General features: G+C 40.7%; 2 protein-coding genes across 2 annotated transcripts; one reads left to right on the top strand and one right to left on the bottom strand.

The window, feature by feature from the left end:
- The first annotated feature begins 1342 nt into the window (after positions 1 to 1342).
- On the top strand, positions 1343 to 3337 carry bet1 (Bet1 golgi vesicular membrane trafficking protein). Its single transcript, XM_079176231.1, has 4 exons — positions 1343 to 1499; positions 1663 to 1769; positions 1882 to 1938; positions 2477 to 3337. The coding sequence occupies exons 1-4, from the start codon at positions 1481 to 1483 to the stop codon at positions 2630 to 2632; spliced, it is 339 nt and encodes a 112-aa protein (XP_079032357.1). The 5' UTR covers positions 1343 to 1480; the 3' UTR covers positions 2633 to 3337.
- A 138-nt stretch (positions 3338 to 3475) lies between these two features.
- On the bottom strand, positions 3476 to 21019 carry LOC306708394 (putative acyl-CoA dehydrogenase 6; the record flags this gene model as incomplete). Its single annotated transcript, XM_079176230.1, has 9 exons — positions 3476 to 3856; positions 4512 to 4662; positions 6268 to 6429; positions 6935 to 7108; positions 7459 to 7626; positions 8040 to 8146; positions 9783 to 9912; positions 14823 to 14943; positions 20819 to 21019. 9 exons carry the CDS (start codon positions 21017 to 21019, stop codon positions 3766 to 3768), a joined length of 1305 nt encoding a protein of 434 aa, XP_079032356.1. The 3' UTR covers positions 3476 to 3765.
- Positions 21020 to 22002: the final 983 nt, after the last annotated feature.

The following is a 22002-nucleotide window of genomic DNA, read 5'->3' as shown; positions in this document are numbered from 1 at the left end:
ACACGAACCAAAATAGTATTATATAACATTGACTAACACACATTTATGAACAAAAAAAGAGAAATATAGTGAACAGAGAGCAAAACATTAAAACATTAAAACACAGAACACTGAAACATCCCCAAACTCTTGCTCTCTAAATATGAACATGTTAATTTTTTTGGGTTAAAATGCTCATTGTTGCACTTCCTCCGGATGGCCGCTCGCACGTCCGAGGCTCTGGTTTCGGGAAATTCCGCAATAACAGCATCTGTTAAGAGAAGAGACGAGAGATGATGTCACACAGCATATTCATACATTTTCTTCTATTTTGACTACAAAGGAAATCCTGTTGAACCAATATAATTTTTTTGAACAGTAAATCAGGATTAACATTGAGGAACTATATCAATAGGATATGCCAATATTCCTACCAGTGCAGGTCAAACATATATTTCATCACTGGTGGTGTGTTTACCACGAACATGTGATCCTGCTGCTTTATAAATCACAGAAGCTTTAAATTGTCTACATACGACTCAAGACAATGACCTACCTGTTACTGCTTGCACTTTGGCAACGTCTAGTTGCCTTTTAGGAGGTCCCATTTTGCCAGACTTTCCAGTCATGGTGGATGCAGCAAGGACCTCCTTGGTGAATACCAGGGCAGCCAGCTCCTGGCAAAAAAGGGTCATCCGTGAGCGATTAAGCCGCAGGAAGGCCCTCTTTGAATCTGTCACTGTGCTGCCAGCCAAGGCGTGCTGTATATGAGAGAATCAATGGAACACATTAATATACAGTTGGAAGATCTCTACCGGAGGACCCATGTATAAGCATTTAGCATGTTAGCTGAACCCCGCGTGCCCGAATGTTTAGGTCAGGTCACGGTGGGTGTGTCACTTAAGAGGCTCGCCATGTGTTGCGATTAATCAAGATTAATTTAGATCCTTAATTGGATACCTTGAGGTGAACAAACGTTGTAGACTCACTTGTAGCTTGATTTATCTCTTTTCTTCTGTTCTGTTGGCACATACTTTATCAGGACTCTTTCATGACCTGATAGTGATTTACAATGATGAATACCAAATAGCCTACAAAAAAACTACTTTATTGCAGTAGCGAGAGAAAATTACGTTACGTTCACCCCTGTTTGTCTAATTTCTGAAGCACAGACTTCACAATCAGTTTATTACCTGTCAATTTAATCAACAAATATTTAAATGAGCAAAGAACACACACACACACACACACCAGTATTCCCGCTTATGCGTGCCTTCATCTGATTTTGCATAACGGGACTTGTTATCGAAGAATTAGTCCTCGTCGGCCACCGTATGATGACGTGGCTTATGGTGCTGTTAAAGCCTATTGGTATAAACTTGCCACAGAGACCCCATCACCGTTAGCTGTAATATCTATCTTACATTCGGTTCGACGTTGTTGAGTTAAACGTTACACAGTTATAAACGTTTAAACCACCGGACAACTTCACTGGTTCAAGATGAGACGCGCCGGTTTGGGTAAGAGACAGACGTTGACAGACGAACGTTGGTTTACAGCTAGCTTAACGTAAGCTAATGTTGTTAGCATGTGTGCATGAACGTTCGTTGTTGTGAACGGATAAAATAGCAAACTAATGGATAAAATGGCTAACTAAGCGGTGTGTTAATTGTCGTTCTTTAGGCGAAGGAGGCCCTGGGAACTATGTGGCGAGTGGATACAGTGTGTATGAAGAGGAGAATGAACATCTACAGGAGGGACTGAGAGCTAAAGTCTCTGCTTTGAAAAGTGTAAGTAACTATTGATGAAATGTAGTTAAATGTTTTCATTATTGGTGAATACAAAACATATATATGGTTGTTTTAAATGTGATATTGATGTGTTGTTACTTGATATTTACAGCTGTCTATCGACATTGGAACGGAAGTCAAATACCAGAATACAATGCTGGGTGATATGGCAAGTTTTACTTTATTTTCATACTGACTATAAATTAACTAAATATGAGTGGTGGGAAAGCTATTTAAGATTCTTTACTGAAGTAAAAGTACTCATCCCTATGTAAAAGAAGTAAAAGTCCTGCATTGAAATCACAAGTACAAAAGTATTGGCAGTAAAAGTATTTATGAGTGTTAATTGATTATTGATTAATTAACCTGGAAGCATCATTTTAATGTTACAGCTGGTAGGGTGAGATATTTTTACATCCTATGTACTGCTGCGTATTTTAAATTGAATTAATCATATAATAGAGGATGAGTATACAGTTTGTATTAAAAATCATCAATATAACTTTCAGATGAACGTGTCATAAAGATAACTATATATACACAATATAATATTTCCCTCTGAAATGTAGTGTGGAATTATCAAAGTGCTTCACAGTTGTACTTGCATTTCACAGTATTTGAGTAAACCCAGGGACTGCTTGTTACAGTATGTTTGTTTCCTGGCCTACATGGACTTTAAACTTTGTATCCTTTTTATCCCACATCAGGACACAGACTTTGACTCAACAGGCGGCCTGCTTGGTGCTACTATCGGCAGAGTGAAGAAGCTTTCCAGAGGCAGTCAGGCCAAGCTGCTGTGCTACATGCTGCTCTTCTGCCTTTTCGTCTTCTTTATCCTGTACTGGTTCATTAAGCTGAGGTGATAGGCGGGCCCTGTTAGCCTCCTAACTCCCCTTCTTCATCCAGTTTGTGTCACGCTGATGAGCCTCAAAACTAGACCCGCATAATGTTGCTCAGGAGAAGCAGGGATGTTTTTGTTTAATTGTCTCAGCTTTACATGTACCCACATCTCCAAGTATTTCATGAATAAAACCCCCAAAATTGAGTCATGAAAGAACTCCTACTGATGCTATGTGTTGGAACCCCAAAAAGTGAAATGGGTCTGAGATGATTAATGACCATGTGAAGTAGGATTTGTGTACTGTATATGTATATCTGAAGCAGACACGGACAGTACATGTATGTGCTTGATATCAGCCCAATTTAGCTGGATGAGAAGATGAGACCCAACATTGAATGTGTAACAACTGTAGAAGATATTCCCCACTGCTGGACTAATAAAGGATCAGCTTATCTTGATACTACGGTGTCAAAAACCTTAATTGCAGTCGGGGGCACATTATGAGAGATGGGATAATGATTAATTGGCAAATCTGTTGATACAATGTGTTAAAAGTGATTAAGTTATAGAATGCTACTTGAAGCAAATAATCTAGTGTTTTTGTTTTTAAGAATGAATGGATGTATTACAGCAGTTGGCAGCCATTCAAAAATGAATAACTGTTCTTTATCGTTTTATTTTGGTTGTAAAAATCTTTAATGTAAATAAACACATTTTATGCTCTGAATTGACCAGTATAAGTGTTCTACTTACACATATAGAGAATGCATTACAAACATTAAAACTGAACTGGTATTTTACTCTTTTATAAATTTGTCAATAACAAATAAAACATTCAAATCTTTGCAGGATATTTATTTTACACAAGTCATTTTTGCACACATTACTTTATCTATTCCAAAAATATAGATTTAGTTTTTCTTGAAAAACAAGAACACAGGAGCTCCATAATTCTGTGTGTGAGCTAATCAGACCACATACAGGTCAATTAAAACAATCAAAGGCAAAATATTAGAACAATCTAACTTCCTGGTATATGTCAAGATTCCTTACATATCAGAACTGCACTTAGGTGACTCGTGTTTAGCAATCAATTGGGAATGATTGGCTCATTATCTGCATGCATCAGTCCGTCTGGTTCAGGTGTTTATGACATCATTTCTTGGGCAGTGTGTCCATGTACTTGCAGATGATTCCCAGCATGACCTCATCGGCCCCTCCACCAATTGATATTAACCTGGAATCTCTGTGGAGAGGAGAACGTTATTACAACCAGGCGTTTTCTCTGTAACAATCATCACAATTTCCTTCAAAATTTGAATCACTTGAATAATTGCAGCAATGATTGTTTAACATTGTAACATTGTAACATTCTGTATCGTGAACCCCTTGTTCAGCTGCATTATATGCCCCATCAGTAGGTGTCAGCACAGTGTACAACAAGAGTCTACAGATTCTGAATCAGTCCAACAGTGCGCAACAGGAGACTGAGACTAATTGCATGTCTTCAAGAATTTGTATAACTTGATCACATGCTATGTTCATGTAGAAGCCATCAATCAATCTGATTTAACTTCCTCGTGCATCTACCGTAAGCTTCATCAAGCTCCTGCCAACTGGTGGAGTTGCTCTTACCATAGAAATGTTATACCCTCTCAAAAAGCATAGTGGGCTGCCAAATATTCATAGTTGGCTAGCAACACGCGTTAGTGATGCTATGTCATGGTTTTGCGGACAGATATTTGTTATTTTGGATGAGATGAATAAAAGTGCACGGGTCTGAAAGTAATTGAAAATCATGGTATTTGCTATAAATCACTGTAATGGAGAATGTGTTTCAAAACCACATCACTTAACTCAAGACATTCTACTTCAGATACCTTTTCTCTGACCACACTCACCTGTAAAATCTGCTGACCAGCACATCACTGGTGAAGCCCATTCCTCCCCAATACTGGAGACAGCTGTCGCCCACTTCCCTGGCCAGGCGGCCTGCCTTTAACTTAGCCATGGATGCCAGCTTGGTGACATCATTGCCTTTAATGTACAATGCTGCAGAGAGACAAGAAAAAAATCAAAGGACACAGAAGTAGCGACACAAGCATGGAAGATTGAAAAATGTCCAGGTGGATAAAAGAGAATTAAAAAGAATGTAGCGAGGGACACAAAGACAATAACCAAACGTGGTTCAATTTCAGAGTCACTGGTGGCTGATCAATGCCTCTATCGTAGGAACCCTCCAGAGGAACATGTGTGAGCTGCATGATTTGTCCTGTTTCAGTCTGTAAAGAAGTTCGTTTGTGTGTTTATCTACCTGCGCCAAACAGAGTCAAAAGCTTAGTTCTGTTTCTGGGCAAGCGAATTGGACCGGCTAGAATGAATGAATTCAAAGCTGCTTGCCACTGGATTGGTTACAGACATAACGAGAAAATCACAAGACCTTGAACACACGGCGGCCAGATGCACACCCACATATTCATATCATAAACGCTGCAGCGTAAAGCACATGGGATATCTTTTGGAGGAGCGGTGTATGGGCCAGTTTTCAAGTGGCCAAGCCTGTGGGGTTTGATGTTCTGCCAGTACACACAGAAACAACAGGAGTTTAGTAGAGCAGACCAGCCATTAATCGTTGGACCCCCCCCCCCCCCCCCCCCCGTCCCAAATCCAAGTGTCTTTGAGCAAGACACTTAACTCCCAATTGCACCCTGACAAAAAATGTATTTATGTTCTCTGAGAGGCAAATATAGATGAACATAATAACAATTAACTAAAATAATTACATGGGAAAACAGAAAAGGCAATGCTAGCACCCTATAAGAAGGATCAAATTTAACTCCAGAGTGAAAATCATGCAACTCATCCATGAAATTCTTGTTGTTTTGGCAATCTAGTTGCAAGCAATTTTGATGCTAAAGCTAACAACTACTGTTCTGTCTATAGCCAGCCAAACATATTGTTGTTAACTTATCACTTAATAATAATCAACCACATTATTCTCCAGCCTGAACGTTGTCCTCTATCTCTTAAACCAACCTGCTGCATTGTACATGGACAAATGACCCACTCAAGGCTAGTTTGGCATTCGCATCATTCTTCGAGAGCTAAATCAACTGTGGCTTTTGTTACTGAGACCTCAGTCTTATCTATGGTATTAAGTGCCACAAGGAAAGCTGCATGCATTCATTTGCTAAGACTTTCCTAAAATACTGCACATACAAATCTAAGCATATATGTTCCTGGTCTGGGTTTTAAGGGTATTAGGGATATGCAATATCTGAATGTGAAATAACTTTATCTACCTTATCTTATGAAGAAAAGGAACCTAATCTATAAAAAGGTTGATTTTGTAGATAAATGTGTATTTTGAAAATAAATGTACTAGCAAAAAGGTGTACCAGTGAATTGGTAATTGGGGAAAAGTTTGGAAAAAAACACTAATACAGTAGCTACACAAAAAAAAGACACAAATGTACACATTCACACAGATGTGCTGTGATGATGCTATAACCGCTATACTCATTCTGTGAGCCTCCACGCTCGGAGCCAAGAACGGATGACGTTAAGAGGGAACAGAGTCATCCAAATGCAGCCAACACTACCAAATATTAATCTTTCATTTTCGTTATGTAATGTCTGTATATAATGGGACCCCACCTGTGGAGCGATGGAGGAGGGAGCGGAGCAGCTCGACCTCCGTCTGCAGCTCGGCCAACCTGAAGTTAACCGACTGGTGGTAGAGGACAGGCTGCTTGAAGATCTTCCTCTGCCGTGTGTAATGGATGGTCTCCTGAATGATGTTGTCCATCATGGTCACGACTGGAGGTGTTACGATAGAGAGACAGAGATGTGACCTTACTACTACTACTACTACTACTACTACTACTACATGCATACTACTGCATGTCTAAATATATGATATGATGCACAAAAGTTTACCAGGCCAGATGCATAAGCTTCAGATTTAGTAACGGAATGTTATGTCCCACTTCTCCTTAACATTTTCTCATAAATACTGCCAAAGGAAATATTGATGCATGCTTTCTACTCAAAATCAAAAGCAAACAACTACTTTACAGAAGATTAGTGGCTTGAACTATGTGACCTGAACTCCCTAATTCTCGGTAACTATAACGGAAATGATACCTTAATACAATAAACTGTGCAATTTACGGTTAAGATCAGTAGGAGCCAGACGAGATGTGGTGAAAGACTGCGTTGGGGGTGAAGGATTAAGTGAGAAATAAAATAAAGAAAACTAGGAACGATGATGTCCGATTACTGGATATGCTTGGGGGGGGGGGGGGGGGGGGGGCTCACTCACCATTGGCCACTGCCCAGAGCCTCTCTTCCTGGAACTGAAGCATCTGATAGGTGAAGCCCATGCCTTCCTGGCCGATGAGGTTCTTGCAGGGCACACGAACGTCATCGAAGAACACTTCAGCTGTGTCTGATGACCACATACCGAGTTTATCAATCTTGCGGGCGATCTGCACTCCTACAGTGGGAAGAATAGAGAAAGAGAAATTGACGTCATCATGCATCTCGGCAAAGGCACACGAATAATAACAGATTCTATTGATAGAACGGATACAGACGCACTCTGTAGAGAGCGGGGCTTTATGGTAATGTGCTCAAGAAAATCACGTGGGAATGTTGCAGTAAATCATCTGTTTTAGTAGAAGTGAAAAACACAGAATGTTAAACTTGAGAGCTGTTTTTAGATGAACTTAAATCCCAGATGATGAATGTCAATTACAATGGTTCATTTTCGGCTTAAAAGCCGAAAAAAAAATCTCTTCTGCTATTAAAAAGGTAAATCATCCCACAGATAATTAACAGACCTACCTGGCAGGTTCATGGGCAAACAGATGAGGGATTTGTTCCTGTGTGCGGGCCCGTCACTTGTGTTGGCGAGGAGACATATCCAGTCAGCCTGGGTTCCGTTGGTGGTCCACATCTTTCCCCCGTTGATCACATATTCATCCCCTTTCCTCACTGCCTTGGTCAGGATACCTGAATCGATGTGTGGTGTTTAAATGGGTGGAGCGAAAGAGAGAAAATAGGGGAGTTAAATGTAAGGATAAAAGGTTCAATGCAAAGTTTGAACAGATGATTAGCCCAAGAAATACAATTTTGGCTAAAAATGTTCCTCTGATTCTAAAGCTGGCATATTCAAACATAATACTAAGACAGAAAAAGGAGGCAAAAGGTGGTGAAATCTGATGATGGAGAATGTAGGCCTATATGCAGTATTTCCCATTAATCATGCCACCCATCTCTCCGGAGAGAATATCAGTGCCAGATTGATTGTAAAGCTGCTGCCCAATCATTTCTGCAGCATGAGTTTCTTCAAAATGGTCCTTCAGGAGCTTAAAAGAACACTATGTGATAATAAATGAGCAGAAGATGATAAAGGAGAGACGTACTTGAGACATCAGAGCCGGCTCCGACTTCACTAACTCCGAGGCAGGCCACTTTGTCCCCCATGATGGAGGGAAGGAGGAACTCTTCCTTTAGCTCAGCTGAACCAAACCTGCACACGTATACAAAAGAAATAAAAGCCCGTTTGTAAGTATTAATTAGCAGTTACAAAATTGACACTAAGGGGAATCCAAGAGCATTTCTTGTTGATTTCCTGCAATACTTCCACATTTACATCGAATACAAACACGATTGTCAGGCAAGTGTGTGATGAAAGTTGGGTAAAACTCTATCACTGTACAGTGCAACTGCAGCAAGATAAAGCAGGAGATCGTTTGGTGCTTTAAAACTGCCGTGTTTGAAGCAATTACAGTTCCAGTGGGACGAAGGAGGGAGTCTTATCCTGAAGCTCCATCTTTTTTTTTTTTTTTACTGCTCTCTTAGACCTTGCTACAATCAAGTGTAGATCCCCTAATTAAGCTCCTGAGACTCCCACTGTCTGTTTCACTGAATTCTGTCTTCTGCCACCTGCAGCAGGTTCATAGCAGGTTGATATCACAGAACAAGCCAAGGCCCTACATGGGTGAGAAAAACAATTACTAAATATATTAATACACATACCCTCTCTAGGGAGGGTAACTTTGATAAAGAGATGGACAACAGGCAGTATTTTTTAGCCTAACTTTAATACGACCACTGAGACAGTGAAACAGGGTCTGGACAATAAAGTATGAGGCCAATATATCAGAGGGCTAATATTGTTGGCTTGAGTTTTATCTTCATCTGCATATGTAAAGGTTTGCCAACATTAAAGTCAAATATACTTTACACAGAATATGGTAAAAAAGTAGCCAAGATGATACTTTTTACGATACTTCTGCAGCAGTAAACGTCAGCTTCAGTTGTTTACTATACGCAATGGAGCAGATGGTGCAGCAGAACCTGTTATAATCAATCCTCTGCCTCCGGAGGTGGTATCCTTGTAGAAATGTGTTCATTTATTTAGCAGTGGACAGGATTACCAGTTGAAACGGTATGCATTTGGTTATAGCATTTGTAGCACAATAAAATTCTAACTGCATCACATTAAGCACTAGTGCAACTTACTGCTTGTTAACAAGTGCAGCTGTTAAAATGATCATTGTCCGTATATAGAGCAATAACAGTCAGTAAAATATACACAAGCCAGAGATGATTGAAAAAGGAGACGGGCAGCTCTGCAGAGCTGGACCAAACAATGAAGAACATTTCTGGAACAAAGATGCTTTTGTAAATAGTTTGGACGTTGGGTTTGTTTTTAACAACTCGTACGTCAAACACACTAGAATTATCCGGAGGCTAATTGGGGCGACAATTGTTGCCAGGGGTAGCAATACAGGCAACCTTTTATCACCTCAGAATGAAACCGTTCCAGCTCTGTTACAAGTGGCTCTAGTGATGATGTGAAAAGGAACAAAAACACAGAGCAGACATTGTCTCCCTCGTCCCTCACTAGTTGTTGTCCTTGTTGATGGAAAGGCAGAGGTGGAGGGAGATTAGTGCAGCGAGCAGAATGTAAATATACAATCAAAGACATGTCTCCAACCCAAACTGTTGGGAGTTGCTTAATAAAAGGGAACAGAGAAAACACACTGGATTTGGTGCGTGAAGATCAAAGCTGCACATTTTGTCACAAAAGACACATATCAGTAGATTTATCAAATATTGCGCATGCTCTATTATGTACCCCTGAATTTGTGGGATTGTACCTGGCCAGCGCAGGAGTGGCCATGTCAGTCTGTACACCGATGGCCATGGGGACGCCTCCACAGCGGATGTTGCCCAGCTCCTCTGAAACTGCTACGCTGTAGCTGAAGTCAAGACCCAAGCCTCCATACTCTGCACAGGACAACATAATAATAACACATTTTATCTGTATAGCACTTTAAAAAAGGTACTCAAAACACACTCCTTTTTTCTCCGCTGACAGTTCAAGGCTGAACGTTCATTGTACATTGTGTGGATTCTTATTTTCCGTGTTTATAACCTTTGATTCTAGATGTGGACCTTCACTATTCAACTGCAGGAGGAAGCAACAATGGCGTACCAATGCAACCTGGTCAACAGTCACCTTAAACTTGCCGTGCACCCTCCAACCCCGTCTCTCTTCCATCTTTCCTGTCGTCTCTGTGATAGGATCCCTGCCTAATATTCCGAACACACTGGTGTTCACGTACATAACATTGTGAACTGAGCTCAAGAGCTCAATTAATTACAGGATGTATTCATTAATTGTGCCATCTGTAATAATTATGTGTAAAAGGATACGGGTCACTGACATCTCAGTGTCATCTCATCTGTTCTGCTTAGCATATCAAACTTGATTTTCATCTTTTGAACAACCCATTTGGATGTCTACTTCTTTCATTCTGGCAGTGGAGGTATTTTCCAAGACCTTGCCTTAGATCCTTAATGGAGCTGAACGACGCATCATAAACCATGTTTAAAAGACCAGCTATCCACATAAAGAGTCATCTCTTTCTTTTTTGCCTTTCATCATCAGTCGCACCGTCTATTATGAAATGAATGCATTTTTTTCACAATATACTTAAAGCTGAAGGCAATTTTCTTTCCACTGCTCATGGAATGAGCTGGCTAATGCGCTCACTTTTATACTGCGTTTCTATTGAAGTTGTTTGTGTTAAACAAAGACACATTCAGATCCTTTCAAAAATAAAACAATATGAAAATTGTAAGTTTTTTTCTGCAGTACAAAAAACTGGGACGTCGTCATCCCACGCATGGTCTAACAAACGTAACATGACAGTTATTCGTTTAGGGCTAATCTCTTCATTCTAATGTCCCGTCAGCCGACAGTAACAAGATTGAGCATCTGTGAAATGGTCGGTGCTCAGTTCCACCATGACTAAAAACAGTGTGCCCGCCGCTGGGTGATGGATACTAGCACTGACGGACAATGAATAATTATTAGCGAATTTACCACATGGAGGCTTACAACTCGAGCAAAGTGGTTTAATATCACCTGTCACACTAGTTATCAAATAATGGAAAGCACAGTCTGGCAGACCGTCAGAGAGAGAGAGAGACGGGGAGAAAAAGGAAAGAGAGCTAAAGTAAAATGGGGACAGAGAAAAAAGGGGCGATATAGTGGGACAGGCAAACAGGGGAGTGGGAAAGCCAAAAATAAGAGGAAACAGGTGCAGCTGTGCAGCGATAAGTCTCTGGAAACCCCGCGGTGGATGATGTGGACCAAGGGAAGCACCGAGGTTTATCCCACTTTAAGCTAAACAGCAGGCCGTCTGGTTGAACAAGCAAGCAGAAGAAAAACAAACACAATTCTGTCACAAATGTCAATTCTATACACATGTTTCTTCTGAACGCCAGATGGTCCTCAGCGTAGGTTCTCATCAGGTGGAGCTCCATATGAAGCACACATTGAAGGATGAAGCTTGAGAGGATTTAAAGGTGCAGCACCAGCAGACACGGGCAACGTCGAAGAGAGGACGCTTTTCTATTCCATGTGCTCAGCAACATGAGTGCCCCAATGATTAAAACACACTTCAACCTGGAGGGTGACAACACGGGAAAGAGGGCCGATGAGTCACTGTCATAATCTTGCATCCGTGACAGTTGTGTAACAATTGTACTATTTCTCAACCCCTGGATGCATGCATCACCATTACAGTGCGATGTACGATAAAATCAGAGAAGTAGCTGCGTTAGTAATGTTTCTCAAGAGAAAACACAAGCCATTGTAATGCGTGTATCAAGAGTTTTACTAAAGTACAAATTGGGAGAAAGGAAACGGCCTGGACACACAAGTCTCTCCGACAGCTTATTCATCGAAAAATTAGCAGCAAATATGTTCAGTTGAATGGAAAACTGTGGAGGCTGCCAGTTTCTGTCAGGCAGGCAGGAGACAAGAGGCCATTGCCATGGTGTGAACTGCGGATACCTCTCGCTCAGAGCGGAGGGAAACGGGCAGGGAGCCAAGGGTCGTCCCTGTCTTCTCCCTCAACGCGGCTGCCTTAGGAAAACTTCCTGTTCTCGTGTTCTGAAGGTAGTAAAGCCTTTCCTTGTGCATGGAAAAAGAGTGGAAAATAAGTGTAGTGCTCTTGTCAGTGGATTAAATAAAAAAGGGACACGCTGAGCTCCAAAAGGTGTCAACAGGAGCGTCAACTTTGTCGCCTTGCATAAATCCATTAAGTGCACTCTCCCCAGTACTCACTTTACCCTGATTGTCCTCGATGCCTACGGAGGAGCACACTTAGTCATTAAAGGCTTAGAAACCTCACCGAAATCAGGTAAAGATGGGCGATAAACGTGCAACCGGTCCTCTGCCAGATACAAAGCAGGGGCGTCGTCTTCTTAACCCCCAAGTCCTGACAGTAGATTTGTTTTACACTATGACGTGTAAAGCGTGGCTCTTTTAATGTGTACTGAGAAATCTAAATAAACTATAACAAGTAATTTAGTCTTGGATGGAGCATTTTAGAGTTATTTGCCATAAAACGTATATGAATATTCAGAATGTTTTTCCCAATTCTAACTATAAAGTGAGATAACTTCACTTATTCCGCATGCAGTTTACCCTTCCCCTCGCAACAAGACAGAATAATGTTTGAGTCACGGCCGGTGTGATCACATCGCAAGAGGCTCTTACGTTTATTCTGACCAGATTATGAAATCTCACGACATTTGCAGACGTCTTATCCCATGAGTGTCTATTTTTGTATGAGATTGTTTTGTAATGTATTTGGCTGCCGAGTTCTTCTCCCATTCCACCGGATGAATCATTTCTATTGCACAGACTCCTGAATCCCCATTCCTGTAACCCAGCCTCTAAATCAATTAACCCCGTGCAGAGTTCTTTGAGAGTCCGCTTCATTAGTCAGCACTGCAGCAAAGCCACGTCTAGTTGAAGACTTAATATCACGGCAGCTTTGGTTAATCCTAATATTCTTACAAATATTAAGACAAACGCAGCAAGAATTATGAGAGGGAGACAGATTCCACAGTGTAGCAACTGAGCATCCATCTTTTTGAATACAGCATTACATTCGTTCATCAGCTTTTACTGCCTAAGATGTCCTTCTTTTAGAGTTTTAAAGACTAGTAAGCTCAATTTAAATTGCATGCAGAAACATGTCAACCCTGACAGTTGTCTCTATATACTTAACCCAGGTAATCTACCACCTGATAATACAATGTGTCTCCACACAGTCCTCCGCTGCCTGCGCTGCTCCTCCTCCTCTCTAATCCTGCCAACTAATGCTTAAGCCTTGTGTACTCAGCACATTTTAATTCCCTCGCCCTCCCTCTTCTTTGACCTACAGACCTGTCGTGCAGTCCTCCTCGCAGAGCTCCGTGTTCAACACTATTTGTTGATAGATTTGTTTTTCCAGCATAACAGTGATAATATCACGGCCAAGTCCAAGATGAGTAGCGGTGAATTATGGGAGAAATATCTATTAATGCGTGAATAACTGAGTACTGTATAATTGTGACATTTTAGATCTCTGCTTCAGATTGTCAAATACTTCCCACAAATCTCTTTATGTATTCAGAATGAATCAGACATCACAGCCACTCTGTGGTCCTGTACAGCACTCATCCCACTCCCTCCCTCATCCCAGCAGTGACACAGCTGGGTACACATCTGGAAATAAGATACAGTGTAGCAGGCAGCTGTTGTGGGATGTTGCTGTGACACCAGCAGCCATCATCACAGTGGAAACATTTCTAAACCAACGGTAATGTATGGCCGTCAAACAGAGAGAGAATATGAATAGAAAATGAATCCAGCTGTGAAAAAGAAATGTCTAATGCTCCTTGAAGCGGAGACGGTCAGGCAGGACACATTTTTTATCCACCAATCCCTGCAGGCAAATTCTAACCACAACCTGTGATTCTGAGTAACTTGTTATTCACGGCTGTTCTTGGATTGAAAAATGGTTTAGTTAAAAGCAAAGGCCTCGTCAATTCACAGATGTATCATGGGAGGATTTTTTGCAAAGGCAACAGAGACAGCAGGTCTCAAAAACATATATCATGAAGACAGGTGATTCATTTGGCATATTTTAATGGATTAACTAAAACTACTAAAATGCCCAAAAATACAAATGGACTAAAGTCTGAGCCATAAAACACTTCCAGAGCCATTTCAACGCAAGCCACACATCTTTGGGTTTCTTATTAGTTTTATACTCTTGACTCGTCCATTCATGGCATCCAGGTTAATGTATAAAAAGAAAGCAGGTAAAATGTTAAAAGCTGGGCAAATACTCAAAAATGTAAAGTGAAGGCAAAATGAGTTTCCAACCTTACGAAAAGGTGCACTGAGTTTGGCACTTTGACATGAAGGTTATTACCATTTCCCAGCAGGCTTATTATCTCCCTAGATCCTTTCATTGAAAGCAAACATCCTTCAAAATAAAAAGGCTTCTGGGTCTCTAAATCAAACAAACCTTTTCCCTAATCGCTCTGCACCGGATAATGCACAAAAAACGAATAGAGTAATTAAACCGTCATAGGTTTGTAGAAACATGTCATTTGTCTCAACAAAAAAACAACAAAGAAAATCAAATACATTTAGGAAATCCTAAATTCCCTTTCAGTATTCACTGTTAGTCAATTACAGACACGATACAGGTGGACAAACACCAACTTTCATTCCTATGAGCGACGTCATGCTAAACTCCACAACAACAGGAGTAGTGAACTCCGCACCCAAACGTGTGTTTATGAAAATGAATGTGCTGCTTTTGTTGCTTTTCAACAACTCTTACCAACTGGTTTGTTGACTCCTAGAAAGCCGGCATTTCCTAAGATCTTGAAGATTTTATGGGCTGGAAACGTCCCTTCTGCTTCCCACTGGTCCACGTGGGGGTTGATCTCCTGGTCGATGATCTGGAGCACAAACACAACGGGAGAGAGATACGATATGTTAATGTGTGAGTTTTAAGCACATATTGCTGTTTTTTTTCACCTCATTATGATTCCAACAACAATTGAGAGCGCTGCTTTTCTATTTCCTGTCTCATAACGGACACCAAGGAGATCTACATTATGAGTGAACACACACAAGGACTTTTTTTACGGGTTTTCTGCTTTGCAGTGCAAGTCTCTACTTAAGTCTATGTAATCTACCTCTAGCAGACAAGGTATTATATATCAATGAATAGAGAGCAGGCTGGAGAGATGTAATACGTGGTGAATCTACAATGATGCAAATACAATCACAGCATGCATGGCATGCTAGTTCCTAAATGTACATGTTATCAATCCTCGACGGATAACCAAGGCTTGGCTAGTGACATACGATATGAAAAGCTGAGGCTCATAAAACAATGGCACCGGTTTGGCCTCAATCCCATTCCGTGACATTTGAGAGCAGAAAAAAAAAACGGGCTTAAAATGAGACACTTAGAGAATTTAGTGACAACACAAAACGGTAAAGTTGTCCAATAAAATATTAGGGTTTTGGGATATGGTTTTTTTAAAAAGGGATGACACAGAGACTTTTACACTTGAGCTGTTTGTCAGCCACTACTGGGCTGATATTCACCAACTTTGCATCCAACCATTTGAAAGGCAATATTCTAATGACTCAGTGTTTCCTCCACCGTTTTATTCTTGGCAGAGTAGAAAAACCTCTAAAGTAATATTTAGTACAGCATGCAAATATAAAGCTCGGTAATGAAACCCATAATAAAGACATTCCTTCTTGGTTAGCAGCCACTCCATCTATTCCGCCACAAAGCCTGGGAGACACAACTGGCTGAACATGAAGGACGGCTTTTTATTTGCTTTAAGATTAGGACAAAAAAAAAAAGAAGAGAAGAATTGAGGTTAACGAATAATTTTCACTATATAGGAGACGGATGTTGTTAACGTCACATATCTCTAAATGTACCAGCTGCCTGCTCATTTCTATCAGAACTAAATATAATAATGAATTCATAAGGGAGGAACAAAGTCTATTAATCATGTCGCAGAAGTACAGTGAGAGAAGCTATTCTTTTTTTTTTTTGTCTCTCGTCACCAAATTCAAGCAGCATTGTGCTTCAACAGCTTATGAGTCATGGCCAAAATGTTAGTGAAGTTGAACGTTGGTGCCGTGATTCATGTCGAGCACCTGGAAGTGGTCCACAGCTGGAGAAGCACTTATCAATCTGTTGGGACGCTCTTGGGTGCAGAATTCTGCAGGAACTTGCAGAGAATAGGCTGCAGATATATATAGTGTGGTATTTGGTTGACAATACTTTAACAATTCTGCCCCACACAGAAGGCTTTATAACAGGAAATGTGAGTGCACGTGATGCAAACAACAGTTTCATGCTGGTATTAAGTACTGTGCCTGCCTTTTAAATCAAATAAATATAAAATAAAACCTATAAGCTGTGAATGTGTTTCTTGCTGAATGCTTCTCAGTTCAAATTTAAATGTTCTCCAACTACTGGATTTGCACTTTTTAGCAAAAATATTGTAAACATCTACAAAAGCTTTGCTATTGGTGTTATTCACTTTAATGCATAAACATCTCTGGTTTTAACAGAGCCATGACAATGCGCTCCACAATGTGTTATTCTACTCAGTACAATAAGCTCTAAATAGTGAGTAAAGCCGAAGAAAAGTAATAATCAAAACAAAAAGAGGTATTTCATGGGGCATGAAGAGGAAACATTAAATTCAAGTCTCGCCCACGTAATGTTTTACGGTAAATGAGCCATGTGCAATCATCTGGATTGTGAAAAATAAACGCTATTTCACTATTAGTCCTGTGTGTTTTACCATTCAAACTATAACAACAAAGTACTGAAGAAGAATCCACAGGTTTTTTTTTTTTCCAGGATTGCAAAAGTGATGCACGCTCATTTTCCCTTCCAACACAAACACCAAACCAGCCAACCACTCGACAAGCCAAGAAAAACGCGTCGGCTGAGGAACATCTGAACACGAGGCCGACAGAAAGCACGGAAGTCGTGTTTTTACTGCTCAAAACAGAAAACAGACACGACATCCAACGTGCGTGGGCCTGAATCTGTTAACGGCATAACGGCCAACACAAGAGCAAGCAGTAAAAAGGCAGGTTCGGGTGCCCTTTGACCTGCAGTAAACTCATCCGTGTTCAAAGTTCAGAGGAGGGAAAGGGAGGGATGACGAGCTGCAGGAAAGGGAAATTAAAAGTTCATCGGGGAGTGATCCTTCATCTCTATTGTGGACTATTTGTGTTGCATACCAGAGCAATTTCACATCCCTGAACTGCCCAGTAGTGGAACGGGGTCAAGAACATCGCACTATCAGGTCTTGCAAAATCATCCTACTATGAGGAGATAGAAATGTGTCGGCTGTCAGAGATGTTGCTCAACCATCCTTTTGAAATCTTGATATCTCTGGTTGTATTATCTTATATCCGGCTATTTTGCAATTTACCAGCATTGGCTGCTAAGTTCTGGATTGATGAAATGAAGAAGAACCTATACTCCTAATGCGTTATACAGTGTCTACAGTTTCAGAGTTCTGTAGCAGAGATGAAAAGCTTGTACAGCCTTTCACTCACAGAAACACTCATCATGACAACAGCCGAAAGGGCCAACAGGTTGAACCATCATAAAGCACCGGGGAATCCCAGTCTGGAACCATGGGAGGCTGCACACGAGGAGTCTCTTCCTAGAAGTGTTGAGGAAATACATTTTGGCTCCTTGTCCTCATTAAGAGCAGAAGCTGACCTCTCACTCACACACACACACACACACACACACACACACACGGTTTGGTGGTTTGTACATGTGGGCGACAGGAACCTTGACTAATTTCTTTGCATGGGATGTCGTTTCTCTCATCTATAAATGAGCACCACACTATTACACACACACACAAACACACACACACACCAATCACTACCAGAAAATAAAAACATTGGCACAATGAACGTCTGACCTTGGACAGTCACTAAAGGATTTCCTATAACCCCAACAGCATCTATAAACACACATCACCCGGCAGTGAATTCCTTTAATAAACCACGCTGCCTCAAGTTCCCTTTCCTGCACTGCCAACATATTGTTCTGCATTTCCTTTTCACATTTTCATCCTCCCCATTATTCCCAGTGCTAGTTTATTTTCATCCTCCTTGCATCCTTTTGAAGGTTTAGTCACACGACAAGCTTCCCCCCCCATTTACCGCAACATCTTTGCCTGCTGCCTTAAATTAGCCTCTTGTTAGTTTTGCAGTCTCCAAAGTCTGGTCTAGTAATATGTATCCTAAATGAGTCACTCTGATTACAAAATACCTGCTTTGAATTTTTTTTACGACTATAGTTAGCAGCTGTTGATATTTAGCTTTCAACAATAAAAGCTCTGCATGTCGGAAATCTGAAAACAGGCGAGGCACACTGAGTTTAAGTGAACAAACGTGGGGAAAGAAAAGATGTTTGTGAAAGAAGAGTAACACTTTAAAACCTACCATTGCTAAAGCAAAGAGCAAATAGTCGGCTGCCTAACCCAGTTCAAAAGCTACAATATAAATGTACTATATACAGTAATACTGGAGAAATCTGAGTAAATACTAAATGATTAGTACACCTTGACTTCTCCTCCGGGCTTTTGAGACTAAATTAGCTACACCAGAATATTTCCAGGTTATGTCAAGCAATTTCATGGAAAAAAAGACATTCTTATATCGTTGTGTGTGTACTGTACAAAAGAAAGTGGGAATCACTTTTTCCCATATTACACAACCTGTTTTCCTACTGCGTATTTTTGAATCTGCCAAACTCAACAAGAAAAGGAAATGTACAATATCTGTGGCTTCTAGATAATGCAGATGAAATATATGATTCAGTGCCAAGAATGTGTTTAACACGAACAAACAATATATCTGCTTTGGCTGAACTACATTGGCTAGCGTCACTGGTTTGATAGGCAGTTCAGCAAACCCTCTGGCATCAGAGACTTCTGTGTACTGACCTGACATACAAAGGGGGGGAAATAGTTTAAATATGAAGCCGACTGTAAAGTGCAGGGGAGCCTACACAGTCAACACTAGCAAGCTAATACTGTTTATGTAACATTAGTCTCCGAGAAACATCTAGCATGTGCTATCCAAACATCATACTTTATCTGAAGCGTAGCTGTTAAATGTGTTCTTGTTGCAGTATCGATTTGTGCCGGGACCCCTCCCTCCATTTCTTTCATTATGCTCCCTCACATTTCAAACACAGTGGCTCGGATTAACCACATATTGTGTGCATCCATGGCCTGCAAGTCACACAATAACTCCTGGCATATATAAATCTGAACTGACAACCAGTGATGTGGACGATCTCAGTGCAAGAGCAGAGATGCGGCACACGGCAAACGCAGGGCTGACATTGATGAAGTGGTGTGTACGAGAGTGCACGAGATGGGTCATGAGAACACGCAAGCCGCAGGCTGTGTTCGGTACCATAAACCAACGTAGCCCTCAGGGGGCCGATCACACCGAGACGCGTCGCTATCAACTGTATAATGCTTTCCCCTCCTCCTCATTCAACAGCAGAGCATCAGCAAGAGCTCCATGTTTGCATTACATCTCATGAATGTTGATGGATAAACATGAGCCTGCTGATCAGTGGTTCTTTACGGTGAATCACGGCGACTACAGAGAGGAAGAGCACTCATCCCCTCCTGATTCTTCCATAAACGCAGTCCTAACAGTGCCGGAGTATCTAGTGTGCAACATAACACATCACGAGTCTCACTGTAGCATTTATGTTTACAGCAGTCAGACCGATTGATTCCAAAATGATCACGACAATCAGTGGCATCCACCCCCCTGGATAGGTTTTAAAATGTATGTATTAATTTACTTTCTTGTGGCATTATGCAGTAGGGCGGATAATGAGAATATGGAGTAATTCTACGAGAGCAGTCACTGGCTTTATTTCCACACATTGCAAATCTTTATGTGCAGGTGGTGAAGATGAAGGTGAGGTGACTGGAGAAGGTGTGACACCAGTGAGCTCTGATACTCTCATCAGATAACTATATATATATATATATATATATATATATATATATATATATATATATATATATATATAAATATAAGTGCAAAGTAACGTTTCATATGAAGTGAGATTAAATGTGAGAGGCATCGTCATACCTGTAAAGACGCCTCTCACATTGAATTTCTACAGTCTGGCTTCAATTCACCGCCTCATGTTGGTACGCATTGGGTCATGAGTTTGTGTACTTTGACATTCTCCCGTCAAGTTTGTTTTAATAGATCACAACGTTGTGTGCTTACGCAACGCTTATTAATGAGGCCCCCAGGTCATGTTTGTGCATCAACATTCATGAGGTGCTTGGCGTTGACCGTGCATGGTGGAATGTGGGCGTGTAGAGGGCGGGACGTGACCAGCTGCGCATTTACAGGTTGATTTAGGATTTATAAAATAGCTCACTGGCAGGCTTATGCAGGGTTTTAAACATGTGAATTTTTTTTGACGTACGTGCATTTCCTCCTTTGAACGTACGCACACATTTAGTAGGGATCCTACGCACTGTTACATAAATAAGACCAACGCTACATAACAACTTAGTGACCTGTCACCCACTTTCATTATACTGCTCCTCCGCCGCTTCTTACAGTTGCATTAAGTAGAATAACACTGCTGCTTTCAAGCAACACACATATACATTTAAATATCCACCTGTCACAAGCTAAAAAACAAGCTAAATCTAGCTTTGTTTTTCAAGCTTGCTACGATGTTAGCGATACAGAATATGTCAGCGTTACCTTTCTGAGGGTCTCCTTTAATGCAAAGTGCTCTTGTGTGTAGATTAAATGGTCCCCCACGGTCTCTGTGGCACTGGACGGTACGGGTTTAGATGACACGTTATCAGACAACGACCGCACGCCAACACATGAGGTGAATTTGTAGAAATTACGACTGATAACGAGCTGGTTTAAACGCAGAGCTCCTCTGGGCAGCGCCATCTTTGTTGACAACTGTTTGTGTGCGCATGCGCGTCCTGTGAAACTTTGTTTACTCCTGTCATGAAACATTAAGTCCAGTGGGAAATTAAATGTTGGTAGTGTTTGACTTGTCTTTTTTGGGGGGAAATACCGCTGGACAAATAGAAAATAGCTTATTAGTTGAAAAAAATAAAGCTTCCACCACTTACAGTATTAAAGCAGTGGTTCACAACGTAGAGGCCAGGGCCCTTCAAGGGGTCACGAGATAAATCTGTGGGCTTGCAGAACAGGAGAGAAGGAAAAAAACAATACTTCTTCTACTTCCTCTTTTCTTTCCTCTAATCTGAGATATTTTATTGTAAAATACCGGATAGTTTGATCTCTTCAGACTTCTACAAATAAATACAATCACTGAATGAATCATTGATAACTTAAACTATCTGTAAAGGGAAAATCCCACATGCAATGTGTGGGAAAGGGTCACAACTGGACATGCTTTATTCTAAGGTGTCAGAAGGAAAAACGTTTGAAATCATCTGTCTTAAAGATTCATAGCAGTTGATTTGCATGATTTTGACCATTTATAGAAAACACAATTTAAAGTTTCTTCTATTCCAGGCAAAAAAGTAAAACTATGCAGAAAAGGAGGAAAAACGTGCACATTATGGTCCTCTAAAGAAGCTACAAAATGTTAGAGGTATCATAAAGATGTATGAGAAAAGGATGTGTGAATATAATATAAAATTAATATAAAAAACTGAGTTATGAAGATGTATCTGCTTCCTGTCTGAAAACTTCCCACAGTGAATGATGGAAACAGAGTTATAAACAAGCACATTTAATGTCAGTTGCTTCAGTGTATGAAACAACACATGGGCCCATTTGCTCAGACTATATACCACATGAGAGAGACGCATTTCATAACCCTTTGCCAAATACAACTTTTATTTATTTAGTCTTATGATTATAAGGCTACACATCTGTACAGAAGAAAGGGAATCGTT

Source organism: Pholis gunnellus, assembly GCF_910591455.1.
Source record: "Pholis gunnellus genome assembly, chromosome: 16".
Taxonomy (NCBI): Eukaryota; Metazoa; Chordata; class Actinopteri; order Perciformes; family Pholidae; genus Pholis; species Pholis gunnellus.
This window is presented reverse-complemented; position numbering and strand designations above follow the sequence as displayed.

Bases quoted from the DNA above. Each gene is read 5' to 3' on its own strand.
- bet1 (XM_079176231.1), top strand. The intron at 1,770-1,881 runs GTAAGTAACTAT...TGATATTTACAG, and splicing joins AAGTCTCTGCTTTGAAAAGT to CTGTCTATCGACATTGGAAC. The intron at 1,939-2,476 runs GCAAGTTTTACT...ATCCCACATCAG, and splicing joins ATACAATGCTGGGTGATATG to GACACAGACTTTGACTCAAC.